At 42.1% G+C, this 14,978-nt stretch overlaps 1 protein-coding gene and 1 non-coding gene across 2 annotated transcripts; one reads left to right on the top strand and one right to left on the bottom strand.

Annotated features, from left to right (window-relative positions):
* The first annotated feature begins 1,702 nt into the window (after positions 1-1,702).
* TRNAG-UCC (transfer RNA glycine (anticodon UCC)) lies at positions 1,703-1,775 on the top strand. The gene has a single exon. It is a non-coding gene; the product is annotated as a tRNA-Gly (tRNA).
* Positions 1,776-4,920: 3,145 nt separating this feature from the next.
* On the bottom strand, positions 4,921-5,724 carry GJB7 (gap junction protein beta 7). Its single transcript, XM_024733727.1, has one exon. The coding sequence runs from the start codon at positions 5,722-5,724 to the stop codon at positions 4,921-4,923; it is 804 nt and encodes a 267-aa protein (XP_024589495.1).
* Positions 5,725-14,978: the final 9,254 nt, after the last annotated feature.

The following is a 14,978-nucleotide window of genomic DNA, read 5'->3' as shown; positions in this document are numbered from 1 at the left end:
AACAAAAGCATGGAGACAGGCGGCGCAGAGCTAATGGCAATTCCATAATGGTGTCAATGTCCCAGGAGCTTTCTTTCTGCTCCTTCATCCATAAGGTCTTGCTTCCATCCTCAGAGTCACCTCATGGTAGAAAATGTTCACTGCAGCTCCAGCTATGATGTCTCAGTCAGGAAGAGACGGGGGAAGCAAAAAGCATGCAAGGTAGATCGGCTCCACTTTTTAACTCTCCCCAAAGCATCAGTCACAAAATCTTGTTTTGACAAGAAGGTTGTCACACACTGCTAACTACATGCAAAGGAGACTGGGAAATGTGCTTTTTTTTTTTTTTTTTTTTAAGGTGGGCACATTGCCACCCCCAACAAAATCAGAATTCTTTTAGGTGGAGAGGAATAAATATTGGGTAGATTAAACATGGAAGAGGCAAGAGGAACACAAAGATTTTTTTCCCCAGAAACACCGTACTCCTCAGTACCAGGGACCTGAGCTGTGGCAATACAAGGATGTGAAGAGATCAATGAGACAAGATTCTCGACCTTGGTCACGGTCAGTAGTTTTAATCTCATCATTAAATTAATGTGATTAGGAGCAATCTTCTCTAAGAAGATTGGCTTATCAGGTTTGCTAATCTTCTACAGAAAGGTCTCAAGTTACTGTACTTACTCTCCTTTGAGATCAATGCTTTTTAATTGAAGGCACTTGGCTAACCTAGTGAGTCATACTTTCAGTAACGGGATTGATGATCATCAATTTCGTTAATGACATTTTTATAACAAGAATGTGGAAATTGTACTGCTTAATATTTGTCTCCTCTGCCCCAGTCCTTTCCCTGAGGGCTAGGACTCTGGAGTCCACTTCTTCAACTTCCTGTTGCTCTGCACAGACAAGCAGAGCCTGCTGCAGTTCTATACCACAGCCATTCTGCCTATCTCCACTCTGACAGGAGACATTAATGTCTGATAGAAACTTTAAGATAAAAATAAGTTAAAGATTAAAAAGCTAAAACAAGATTTAAAAAACTACGTATATCACTTTTGTCTGGACAACATTTTTTTCTTTTTTCTTTTAATAGAAAATTAAATCTCCACAGGTGGCGAAGGATCCGATACTTCACCTGTAAGTAGACGGGAATGGTGGCTTATTTGGGTAACATCCAGAGCTCATTTCCCATTGCTTTCGGACAGAATTTATGGGTACAGTTATAGAATTTTAAAAGATCATCTACATCTTCTCAGAATAGGAAGGCTGTTTGTTAAACTCTCTGGCACAGTGGAAACAAGATAGATCTCTGGAAAATTCTCAGAACTCGCCACAATCACCGGTGTCTTTTACAGCTGAAAGAAGATTTGCTTTGTGAGAAAAGACCCAATTTTATATTAAAGAAAGAGCTGCTGGCAGGTCTCTACCAGAATGCCTCCCTTGGGCTTTTGTCATTAAAATTCAATTGAACGCTGACATTTTTTACCTCCACGTGCCCCATCACTGCTTTCCTTCCTCACCAGTTTTTCACAGAGCTGCAAAATGCCCTCTCCTTTGTGCTGTGTCATACTAAATATACAGGCAAAATAAAATGTAAACTAGGAATACACTGGCATCAATGTTTAAGGCAAGTGTTACATGCATGTGATGAGATGCGAGCTAGAAAGAGATGGGGCACTTTGGGGTTTTCAATTGCTTTATTTTATTTATTAAAAATTTAAGGGCTTCCCTGGTGGTCCAGTGGTTAAGACTCTGCGCTTCCACTGCAGGGGTCGCGGGTTCGATCCCTGGCCGGGGAAGAACCCGCATGCCACGCAGCCAAAAAATAAAAAATGGTTAAGGCATCTTTGGGAAATATAGAGATTTTTTTTAAAAATTAAAAACAAAAGTACATGTGAAACAATGAAAAGATTGATAAAGAAAAATTTCATCTCTCCTTCTCTTATTGTAACCAGTGTTGGCATCCTTTCCCGTCTTTCCTCCTATTGACACAAACATTCTACACATACACACATGTAAAAGTTAGGATGCTTGAAGCCTAAGAAGGAAAGGCTAATACAGGAGAAGAGTCATACCTCTTTTTTCTATTATACAGGAAAGAAATTAATGAAGAACATGATTTTATTAGGACTCTTTTAGTTGCAAGGCCCAGAAACCCAATTTAAACCAGTTTAAACAAAAATGGGGAATTTATCTTCGATGTAACTAAACTGCAGAAAGGGTAGGGGTGGAGCCAGTGTCAGGGATAGCAGGATCAAAGAATTCAAACATCCTCAGGTCTTTGCCTTTTTTCCCCTCCCCTCTAGTCTTTGCAGTTTGTCTCTCTGAAGAAAGTTGGCTTAATTTCCTTGAGAAGATTGGAACCATAGCCACTTGCACGCTTGGCATTCTTCTATCCAAGTACTTGAAAAAAAGATACCCTCCAGCTCCAATTAGAGGAAAACCTGTGGCCAGGGGCAAAGTTGTAACCAGAAAGATTCTGGGGATGAGGACAAGGGAAACAAAATAATTGCAAGTCAGGAATGGCTTGAGTGAAATTAGAAAGACATCTGTTTAGTGATCTGGGAAGCCTGATATGGTGAGCAGGTTGTTTAAGGCAGAACTATGGTGATTGTTAACTCTGCTTTTACTAGCTGTGTGTCCCTGAAAGGAGTAACTGCCTTTGCGGGTCTCACTTTCTTCATCTCTAAGGTTACTATCTGAGCACCAGAAGCTTGTAGGGGGGTCAAGTGAGGTGATGTAAATACAGGATACAGGTGTGAGATACTCAACCCCATCTTCACCTCCATGCTCCTTAATGGAAGTGGAAATTTTCTGGAGGTGGGAATTATATCTAAAGATGCACAACACAGTGTCTTGCTTCTATTAATCATTGCTCCATAAATATTTATTGATAAGAGAAAGAATAAAGATGGCAAAATTTAACTGCCAATTTCTCTCAATCAAATGCTTTGGGTCTTCACTGACACCAAGACAGCCTCCAGAATGTTCATATAGGAAACTCATTTTGTAAATTAATTAAGCTTTAAAAAGAAAAAAATTATTCCCCTTCCTATCTAAACAACTTTATGCATGGCCTTTACCTCCATTACTTTTAAGTCTCCTCTGTACGCAAAGTGGAAAGGCAAGAATGTACACATGCATCCAATCCTCTTAGCTTGAGCAGAGCTTGTTGTCATAACTGAGGTGAAGAGGCTGAGGTCCCCAAAGGCGTTTCAGCAGCAAATTCATCCTCAGACTGAAAAATTCCCTGATGTCCATTCCAGTTCTGTGCACTAAAACCCTATGTTTTAGATTCTATGCCATGATCAGGGCCTCCAAAACCTTAAACCTCTTTAACCACCTATTACTGTAGAAAAAAATATATGTTCCTTTAAGTCCTCCCTGGTTACCTGAATTTGTGAAGGCTAGCTTTTGTGAAAACACAAACATGTTTTCATGTCACAAGGTGAAGTACAATGTATACAAGTACCTGAGTCCAGCAGTGACATGTGGTGTAAACTGGAGGAGGGGGACCACAGAGTTCACATCCTCTCTGCTGTCCAGACAGTCTTTAAAACAGATTATGACCGCTGTTGGCGGCATGGTCTGGAGGCTACATAATGACACAAATAACCTTCGTTATGCATGAACTGTAGTGAGACATTTTATGTTAAAGAGGGCAGGCTGTGGAAGACATGACATAATTTTAGTTAAAATTACATTTTTATGAACTTACATTTTGTTTAAAAAATCCCAGCGGAGAAGAATGATTTCTGAGCTATCTTTACCAGGCAGGGTTGCAAATCCTATTCTAAAATTGTCAGAACAAGTTTTATTTCACAGAACAATCATGCCCAGTGCAGCCAAGTAACGATATCAATGACAGTCAAGTAACACCGCAAAACCACTTCATTTTTATTCTGGAGAAATGCACATATGTTAGAGTATTAAATCCAAGGAGAATATATCTGTGATTTTTTTTTAATAGGAAAGTAAAAGAAAGCCATAGTTTTCAAATCAAGTGATAATAAACATATCTTTTTCTTCTTTTTACATTTTTTGAACCAATGTAACACCATAGCACACATTTTACTATCTATTCTAGAAGATGTACTAGCAAATCGTAGGCAAACTATGACATACTGTATAGTACATTGTGAATTCCTGATTGTAAAAAGGTCCAACATATGGAAATTTACAAAGTATTTCATTGTTCTGTGGTTAAAGATAAGTGTTCAGTAACTATCAGGTAGGCATATTCTTTTTCTGGGTCTTCCCCTTGCTCCCTACCAACGTGCTTCTCTCTGTGGGACCTGCCTTCCCTCATGACTCTAGAATGACCCTTGCAAATGTCTGCTAGTTCAGGCTTAAGTGGAATTATCTCCCAGTAACATTTGTATTTAAGCTGGAGGCCAGTAAATGATGGCTTTCTTCCCTTTCCCCTAGTCCACTTATATCCAGGGACACCTAAACTGCAAAGCGTCCTGGGCTCTGTGGAGTTTTCCCCAGGCTGAACCCCCTCACTGAATGTGCTTCTGTGTGCCCCTGGTTAGCTGCTACCCCCACCCTCATCACAGGCTTTCTCTACAAAGTTTGAGTAGGGCTGAGTGAGTGGAGCGTTGGCTGCCATTTGGAACGATTGCCAGTGCCTCAATTGTTGTTTGGAGGCCACCACATTCGAAAGAAGTGTCACTTTTTATATTTTCCAGTTGATAGATCTAAGCACTTAGAAGAATGCTGTTAGTTGGCTTTCTTCAGACTACGTTGCAATTAACCATTCAAACACAACTCATGTAGGGTTCATGTGGATGAACCCTACCACCAAACAATGAGACCTCTGTCTAGTATATACAACTGAGCACATATTGAAAAATTAAAAAATTCCTCCCAAGTGACATTAAGGCTGACACCCTTTGTTTTCCAAGGAAGCCTATGTCTACTTCAGAGGGATGAGGGTTTGCTTTAAGCCTCTTGTGTGCCACAGAGTACCTTTGTTTCCCCTCCCTGGGCTGTGCTCATGGCTGAGTCTAAATGGTGCTTCTGGAGCAAGGAAGGGGCCCCCATCTCACCATATTTAACATATCTGAGGTTATGGCACTCACACATTGAGGACTTGAGTTTTTTAGAGTATTTTTGGAGACAGCACTTAAAACACTTGAGGACCAAAAAACTCAGTTCAGTGAAATTCAACACAATGCACAGGCATGAGGTAATGACCAAGAAGAGGATGAAGATCGTTTTTTCCGTGGGTTTGGAGACGAAGCAGTCCACAGTGTTGGGACAGGGCTTCAAATCACACTTCATAAAGTAGGGAACACTAAAGCCACCATAGAGCTTGTAAAATAAAACCAGGAAGCCAATTTCAAAACCAGTTTTAACAATGAGGCTGATAAGGTAAGTGTACCACAGGCCCCCATCCATGGTGCCTGCGCTGACATAGAGTTTCTTCCTGTGCCTTTTCTCTCTACCCTCACGATAGGCTACATGTAGAACCACCAGAAGTGAAGGCGTGGAGACTACGACCAGTTGTAAGGCCCAAAGTCTGACCTGGGAGATGGGGAAGAAGTAGTCAAAACACACATTTTCACAACCAGGCTGTCTAACGTTGCACTCAAACTCTTTCTGCTCATCTTTCCATACATGCTCTGCCGCCACCATGTAGACCAGCAAACGGAAGATGAACGTGACCGCCAGCCAGATCCGCCCGATCCCAGTGGAGTATTTATTTACTCCACTCAGGAGGTCTCTGAGGAACGTCCAACTCATGACTTAGATTCCAAAGAAGGCAATATTCTGCAAAAGAAAACAGTTTCATCATGATTCATTTACTTCTATTCCATTGATCATTTCTACTGTCTTACTTGTAGATTATGGAATTATGGAAGATAAACTTGACTTTTTGCATTATTACAACCCTGATGTTCAGGGCTCTCTAAGAATCCCATAGGATATGCTTGCTTTCATACAAGGAGATGACACGGCTGGTCCACAGGACGTAAGTGAGCCCATGCCCAGTTTAACTTGGAATTTGGCTTGTCATCCCACACACACTAGGCCATTCCCAGACAAATCCTTCTACTTTATGGCTTCTCTCTAAGGATGGTTGGGTTCTATGGCTGATCTAGAAAGAATTAGATATGAATCCCAAGGTGACCTTGGTACCTTGAGATATCCCTCACATGCCAGCTTCTCTTTTTTTTTATTGTTCTTTTTTTAATGAAGTATAGTAGATTTACAATATTGTGTTAGTTTTAGGTGTACAGCAAAGTGATTCCTATATATATTTATTTCAGGTTATTTTCCATTATAGGTTATTATAAGATACTGACTATAGTTCCCCGTGTTCTACAGTAAATCCTTGTTGCTAATCTATTTTATATATGGTTGTGTGTGTCTGTTAATCTCAAACCCTTAATTTATCCCTTCCCACCCTTTTCCTTTTTGGTAACCATAAGTTTGTTTTCTATGTCTGTGATGTCTACTTCTGTGTATTAATTTTTGGATTGCACACATTGAAGTTGTAGTCTCTACTCACTTTCTCTAATTTGTCAGTGCCCGTCCCTAATCCCTAAAGGTTATTCCCTGTCCCTACCGCCTCCTGTGTCCCGTATCTCATCCCAGCTGCTTGCCTACAATTTGATAGTGAGAAGTGAGGCTCTCCACTATGAACTCCCTCAAACTCATGCTCCCTCATCCCTCCAGATCTACTTACACTGGTGCCCAACTTACCTTCTTTACCCAGTTTGGAGGGAGAGGGTTGGTCTCTTCTCACCTCAAAATGATCATGATCATTCCAGCTCTAATCCCATTCTTGATCTACCCATTTCCCCTGCTCTGAATTCTGTATCTTCAGCCTCCACTGCCTCCTTCCTCTCAGTGTATAAACGTGCTGAAGTGTTGTCCATTTTTAGTGGGGGAATCTTCACAGCTTCTCTTTCTGACAACCTCTATCTTTATCCCTTATTTCTACTTCCTCAACTATTATTTACTCATCAACTCACTGAGTCTAGTTTTCCTTCTCAGCATTGCACTTAACTTCAACTACCTCTCAATTACCAAGTGTTCTGGACGCTTCAAATCTTTAATTTTCCTGTGGTGTTTGATACTGTTGCCTGCACTTGTGTTTTTGAAACTCTTTCAGTCTTGATTTCCATACCACTCTCCCTGCTCTTTCTGTTATTCTGATCCTCTTGATTGTACCATCTTGGTTGTCTTTGCCCAGCCCTGAACAGCTCTGTCCTCTGCTCTTTTCTCCCTCCATATCCTCTTCCTGCAAAACCTCATGCATTCCTACAGATTCAACTACTGCTTTCAGGTTCTTGTTTCTCAAATCTTAGGCTCCTCCCCGGACTTCCAGATCTCACTGCCTCCTGGCTATTATCTAAATATCCTACAGGCATCTCCAGGTTGATATGTCTGTAGTTCAGTGTATTATCTGCTCTGCCCTTTGATTTCCTTATGTGGTTAAACAGCAACACTAACGCCCAAGCACCCAGGTCAGAAATCTCATATTCATCCTAGATGCCTCTCTCACGACCCTTTTAAAATTGCTCACCAAGTTTTTCTGATTCCTCCTAAATATCTCTCAAATTCACTTCCAAGTCACTGCTGAGCTCTCTCTCACCCATACAGCCCTCCCACTGCTTTCTACGTCCGGTCTCAGCATCTCCTCCGTTCCCCTCCTAGTACACCCTCAATGCTGCTCAATTCTCTTGCGCCCCTCTCCGTCTCTTTTGCTCGTTACCCTACAAAAGTGGATAGGAAGCTAGGGAGCCTTCTTTTCCAACTCAGCGACACTGTCTTTCTTGCACTCTTGGCTTCCATCTTGTCATATAACTGAATTCCATAGGCTGGGCAGTGATTTTTGTTTCTTTCTTTCTTTTTTTTTTTTTTTGCGGTACGCGGGCCTCTCACTGCTGTGGCCTCTCCCGTTGCGGGGCACAGGCTCCGGACGCGCCGGCTCAGCGGCCATGGCTCACGGGCCCAGCCGCTCCGCGGCATGGGGGATCTTCCCGGACCGGGGCACGAACCCGTGTCCCCTGCATCGGCAGGCGGACTCTCAACCACTGTGCCACTAGGAAAGCCCCTGGTTTTTGTTTCTTTTTGTTTCTTTTTTGTTTCTTGAGCCTACAGTGTGCTCAGCCTTCTCTGTTTAGTGAAGAACCTAGGGGCAGGTTCTCTTTTGAGTTGGTCTCTCACAACCAGCCTGGAAAGTGGGGTTTTTGTTGGTTTGTTTATGGTGGCGGTTGTGGTGTTCTTTCAGATGAGAAAGCAGACTCTGAAAAATAAAGCCACTTCCCAAGGTCACAAAATAAGAGGCAAAGCAGGGTTCAAATCCAATTTTCGTTACTCTGAAACAGAGTTTCTCAACAGTGGCACCATTGACATTTTGGGCTGGATAATTCTTTGTTCCAGCAGCTGTCCTGTGCATTGTAGGCTGTTTAGCAGCATCCCTGGCTTCTCCTAGCTAGATGTCAGTAGCACCACCTCCCGCCCTATTTGTGGCAACCAGAAATGTCTCCGGACAATTCCAAATGTACACTGGGAAGATGTAGCAAAATCTCTCCAGTTGAAACCATTGCTCTTAACTCACTAGTACAATCAGAAGATGTGGACTGGAGCTCCAGGTCTGCCGCTAAGATACTTCATGATTTCTCAGGTGAAAACCTTGCCATTTCAGGTCCTATCTCCTATTACAAAGGTGGATTACATCTTGCCTTCTCTATAGACTCCGCCAGAGGAGCATCGTGGAAATGATGATGTGAGGGGAACCAGAAGGTAAAGAAAATGGGGATATTGTGATAGTAGCGTTCCTGCCAGAGCTCGTCACATGATCTCTTCCAGAGGGAACATTATGTAACAAGCCCACATGCTAGAACCCTGACATGTATGAAGGTTAAGAGGTACTTTCAGAGACAACAAAGACACATGTACACAATGCCCTATTCAGCAGGGAATAAATACTTCAATGTCCTTGGTTTTCAGAACACAAACAAAATTGTATTAAATAAAAAGGATTCTCAAATCCACCTGAAAGGTTAACATCTCCATGAATTATTAAAACAAAGCCCCAAAGATTAAAAAGAGGACAAAAGGGTCTTATGTTTCCCTATGACATGTGTCATTGGGCATTTGTCTGTATTATTCAGGAGGATATTTACGTAATGTTGCAAAATATTTAAAAGTACCCTGTTGGACATTTCAGAGAATGGATAAAGGTAAGAGATTTTCTTTTTTTCAAAAAGAAAAGTAGTAAGAAAGTGACTGGTGTTTGAATAGGATCAGAAGACGCCATCAAATGTGTCAGGACTATGAATTTCACCTGACTAATGTCCATTCTATTTTGAAGTTCTCTGCTGATGGAAAGGCAATGGCTTTCCTTAGGAGGGAGGGGTGTTCTAATATGAGTCCACTTTTAACAGGGGTGGTTTACCATAGCGGATAAGAGCCTGAACACAGTGTTGGACTCCTTGGGTTCAAGTCCAAGTTCATCTGTGATAATAATAGTACCTACCTCATGGGGCTCAAAACAGAGACTGACACACAGTAGGTGCTCAGTAAGCATTATCATTATAATTTTTAGTTTTTCCATTAAAAACCTTTTCTTGGTGTCAAAGTGAAGTCTTTCCAATTGCAAGGTAAGTATATATATTTTTTTCTTTTTTTTTTCTCTAGCTCTGTTCCTATGAAGGATAATAGTTAGGAATCTCCCAGTAATAGCCCTTTAAGCATTTGAAAGCAGTGAAGTCATCAGCTCAACATTTTTATCTCTTAATAATGTAGATTGTCTCCTTATTTTTAAAAAGGGTCTTTAATTTATCCCTTTTATTAAGTTACTAAGGATTACTCCCAATTTTTAAAGTTTCTGTTTACGATTTCTAATATACAAATTATCCTATGACTCCCTCCTTTCTCTTAAAAAGCAGCAGTTAACTGCATAGGAATTTAGTTTGGAAAACATAAATATTTTCAGAAAGTAAAATATTCAGTATTCCAATATGAGGAATAATTTTGGAAATTGGAAATTTCCCCCAAACATTTGATCTAAATTAATTTTGTCTGTTATGCATTACAGACAAAATAAGTTGAACAGAGTTCTGTGGAATATAAGTGAAGTGTGTATTGGGAAATAATGTGCATGTGTACGTTTCTCTAGGGGGAGTGGATTTAAAGAGGTTGGGGAGAAAGGTTGGAACTTATATTCTGGAGGGCTTTGAACACATTTTTTTAAAAAACATCTTTATTGGAGTATAATTGCTTTACAATGGGATATTAGTTTCTGCTTTATAACAAAGTGAATCAGCTATACATGTACATATCTCCCCATATCTCCTCCCTCTTGAGTCTCCCTCCCATCCTCCCTATCCTACCCCTCTAGGTGGTCACAAAGCACCGAGCTGATCTCCCTGTGCTATGTGGCTTCTTCCCACTACCTATCTATTTTACATTTGGTAGTGTGTATATGTCCATGCCACTCTCTCACTTTGCCCCAGCTTACCCTTCTCCCTCCCTGTGTCCTCAAGTCCGTTCTCTACATCTGCATCTTTATTCCTATCCTGCCCCTAGGTTCTTCAGAACCATTTTTTTAGATTCCATATATATATGTTAGCATACGGTATTTGTTTTGCTCTTTCTGACTTACTTCACTCTGTATGACAGACTCTAGGTCCATCCACCTCACTACAAATAACTCAGTTTTGTTTCTTTTTATGGCTGAGTAATATTCCATTGTATATATGTGCCTCATCTTCTTTATCCATTCATCTGTGGATGGGCACTTAGGTTGCTTCCATGACCTGACTATTGTAAATAGTGCTGCAATGATCATTGTGGTACATGACTCTTTTTGAATTATAGTTTTCTCAGGGTATATGCCCAGTAGCGGGATTGCTGGGTCGTATGGTAGTTCTATTTTTAGCTTTTTAAGGAACCTCCATACTGTTCTCCATAGTGGCTGTATCAATTTACATTCCTACCAACAGTGCAAGAGGGTTCCCTTTTCTCCACACCCTCTCCAGCCTTTATTGTTTGTAGATTTTTTGATGATGGCCATTCTGACTGGTGTGAGGTGATACCTCATTGTAGCCCTGATTTGCATTTCTCTAATGATTGGTGATGTTGAACACATTTTAAAGAAGTTTATTCTTTGTTCTGTGAAAAAAAAATGGGAGTGAGAAGAAGGTTCCGGGACAATCAGATTTCCACATGCAAAAGAATGAAGTTGGATCCCTTCCTCACGCCATTAAAAAAAGTTAACTCAAAATGGATCAATGACAAAAATATAAGAGCAAAACCCATAAAACTCAAAATCCTCCACCAGCTATTCTAAGGTTCTACTAACTGATTAAGAGAAATTAAGAATAGTATCACAGGCCTCCCTAAAACATGACGTCCTGGAGTGAGAGCACTGTCAGGCTAAATTAAGTAACTCAGAATTTGAAGACAAATACCTCCTTTGAGTGTGAAATGAGTAAAAAACATCATGGGATGTTATTTATAGAAGAAACCCACCCCAGAGAGATCATCTGTCCTGTATTCCTGGAAAAATACTAGAAAGTTGGTAGGTATGTAGATTTAAGGGTGTAAGATTATGCAAGACTTCGAACATCAAGAAGAGAATTGGAGGGCTTCCCTGGTGGCACAGTGGTTAGGAATCCGCCTGCCAATGCAGGGGACACGGGTTCGAGGCTTGGTCCGGGAAGATCCCACATGCCGCAGAGCAACTAAGCCCGTGCGCCACAACTACTGAGCCTGTGCTCTAGAGCCTGTGAGCCACAACTACTGAGCCCACATGTCACAACTACTGAAGCCCGTGGTCCTAGAGCCCGTGCTCCACAACAAAGACAAGCCACCGCAATAAGAAGCCTGTGCGCTGCAATGAAGAGTAGCTCCTGCTTGCTACAACTAGAGAAAGCCCGTGCGCAGCATCGAAGACCTAATGCAGCCAAAAATAAATTAATTAATTAAAAAAAAAAAGAGAATTGGAAACGTTTTTCCAATCATAGCAACCAGAAGGTACCTGAGTAAAGTGGGTAGTAAATGAAGAAACAGAGAGAAGACAACCAACCATGTGGTCCTGTGAGCGGCATCAAGACATGGCAGCAAAGGTTCACAAAAAAGTAGAGGTCTGCGTGAAAGATAGGTGAACAGAAACGACCTAAAATGGCATGGACCTGCTAAGAGTCTACACAGTTCTCCGGGTAGGGAGAACACAGTAGTGTGCAGACACCACTCTCTCTTCTGCAACTGAGGATCCTGGGCTTTCTGGGACAACCCCTATTGCAAACATGCTGAGCTATTGTCAGAGCTAGTGAGAATATGCGCAAGTCTTAGGTTTAAAAAAGTGAGTCCCGGTAACCATCTGGTAGGACAAGGATAGCTAATGCATCTGGGTCCTGTACATCCTGGATTAAATGTCCATTACAATCATTTGATTCTCATGACTCCAAGTGACCATGCAACCTTCTGAGGAATTGTTTTCTTGCTGAGATTCCTTAAGCTGTGCAATGAAATCCTCCTGAGATTGGATGCAAGGCTTCCAGTCCCTGGAGAGGTGCTTTATACATCAGGCTTCCTGGGGCTTGGCTAATGTGGATGGGTCCCTTAGGGATGACTCCACTCAGGGTGTACTAACTATAAACCTGAGCTTCTGAGCCTTTGGACCTGAGCACCAGCCCTCCCACTCTTCTCTTATTGCAGGATGAGCCTTTGCCATGCCAGCAACTTCTCGCCGCCCAGGAGGCTTCACTTCTTGTGTGGTTCAGGCATCAGGAAGCAAGTGCCCTCTCTGGGCTCTGAATGGGCACAAACACTGTCCAAGAAACTCTGGCACTGCCAGGAGCAGGGGACCTGCTCTGTCGTTACCAAGGAGTGCTGTTTTGAAACTTGCATTAGAGAGGCACCAGATATCGAATGCCACACACACCACTGGTGACAAGCCCTGAAAAAGCCATCAGCCTCCATACCCAGCTTCTTTTGCTTCTCAGTAATAATAATACCTTGGATATTATTATCCCTGGATGGTGCTTGACCGTTTCCAAAACATCTCACAGCCTCTCATCTGACCCCCACCCCATCTTCTGTAGTAGGCAGTGAGTGGTAGGCACCTTAATGCACTGACGAAGAAACCAAAACTCAGGGAAGTGGCTTGTCCACAACGCGCAATAATCAGTAGAAAATCCAGCAGCAGAAGCCAGGTCCTGCAGGATGGGTCTCCAGCTCCCCCTGGAGCTAATTTCTGTCCAACCTTGCACACAAATCATTTAACCCCCAAAGAAAACAGTTTCCTCTTGGGGACCTCTTTCCATCTCTGAGACCCATAGAACATGCTGACACGTGTGAACACTTTAACCCCTTGTTCGATTTTAAGGCATTTTCATTTTTAGAGATGGCCTATTTGGGAAATGCCCAAAGCAGAAAGTTTCTCAACCCAGGACCTGTGGCTCCTGAAGGGCTGTTGTTGGATTCTCAAGGGTCTATGAGAAGAGTATGTGTGTGTGCTCTTGGTCTAGGATCTTCAAACAAGCAAACAGAAGCACCGCTGAATGACCAGCTCATAACAAGGGCAGCCTCAGGATTTCAGCACTCATATCTACGTGTTTGGCAAACTACACAGCCTTCAGGCCAAATCCAGCCCACCACCTGTTTTGTAAATAAAGTTTTTTGGGACACATCCATGCCCATTCATTCACGATTGTCTTTGAGCAGCTTTTATGCCCAAACAGCAGAGTTGAGTAGTTGCAATAGAGATAAAGCTGCTCTCAAAGCCTAAAATATTAACTATCAGGCCTTCTGCAGAAAATGTTTATTGGCCTCTGATATATAAATCATATTTAAAAGCATCTTGCAGCCAAGTTGCAGAACTTTAATCACCTAGGCCTGTGAGCAGCAGCACAGGATGGGTTGTGCTCAGGAAAAAGCCACACGAAGCCACAGGGAGAGCCGCGGGAGCCAAGGTGCTGGTGGCTGGAACGGGGACGGGTGGTGGAAGAAGCAGCCAGGACCAGCCCGGCACGTCAAGCTGGCCCATCACGAGGGCTCTGCAGTCGGAATCTCATTTTCGCCATGAGTAGCGATTTCATTTCAGCAAAACGACATCTTTTGTCTGCTAAACTTTAATTAGTTTAAATTTATTGGTTTCACAACGTTTGGTTTTTCTTTTGTAAATATAGCCCCATAAAAGCCATAAGTCTAAAGATTAGCCTGTAGATGTAAAATTATTTGACGCTTAATTTTATGTTTTATACACATCAATAACAGTATACTAAAACTTGAATTGTCGATACTGAGGGTCCATAAGCAGTGCTGAGTAGAACAGTACCCACCCAGGCTGACATGTGTCCATATGTACCACGTGCCTGGTATTTCATTTTCCTGTGTGAATAAAGGTGTTGCCATTTTCAGAGGACCCCCTCTTAGGAACAGTGCAAAGGTTGTCCTCAGGCCACACAGAAAAGGCCACTGAAGGGTCCTAGGCTGTGCCTCTGTGCTCCCATCACCTCACTTACATCAGTCCACACCCCGTGCTCAGGCCAGGCTTCTGCCCTGGTCACAGGCTCCCGAAGACCTTGTCATCCACACGTTCCAAATGGGCAACTTTACTTAGTGGCAGCTCATCCAGAAAGGGCATCCGTGATGAGGCACAAAACTGAAAAGCAGTATGTCTAAGTGTGTCATAATTAGGATTCCTTCCCTGAGGGGAACTTTTGGGAAAGAGGTAATGACTACCCAATTACAAGAAATGGCATTTTCCCATTAAATAAACAAATCCTACCATAAGAGAAATAAGCTTAACTTACCTCTTGACACAGATGTGAAGATTAAAAAGAAATCCAGTCCGCTGCTCATTCCATTTAAAAAAACATGAGTTTATTATATCATTTCCCTGAGAGCGAACTGGTGTTTTAAGCTGAGGAAAATGGAGTCCAGTGGTTTCCAAGGTAGTGTAAGCAGAACAGGTGTAACCTGATCATTTGTTTTAGCTCATAACTTTGATGTGAATTCTTATGTCTCTGCTGTTT

The sequence above is a fragment of the Neophocaena asiaeorientalis genome, unplaced genomic scaffold, assembly GCF_003031525.2.
Source record: "Neophocaena asiaeorientalis asiaeorientalis breed wild unplaced genomic scaffold, Neophocaena_asiaeorientalis_V1.1 scaffold248, whole genome shotgun sequence".
In the NCBI taxonomy this organism is placed as follows: domain Eukaryota; kingdom Metazoa; phylum Chordata; class Mammalia; order Artiodactyla; family Phocoenidae; genus Neophocaena; species Neophocaena asiaeorientalis.
The sequence above is the reverse complement of the archived record's forward strand: the minus strand, read 5'-3'. Positions and strand labels throughout refer to the sequence as shown.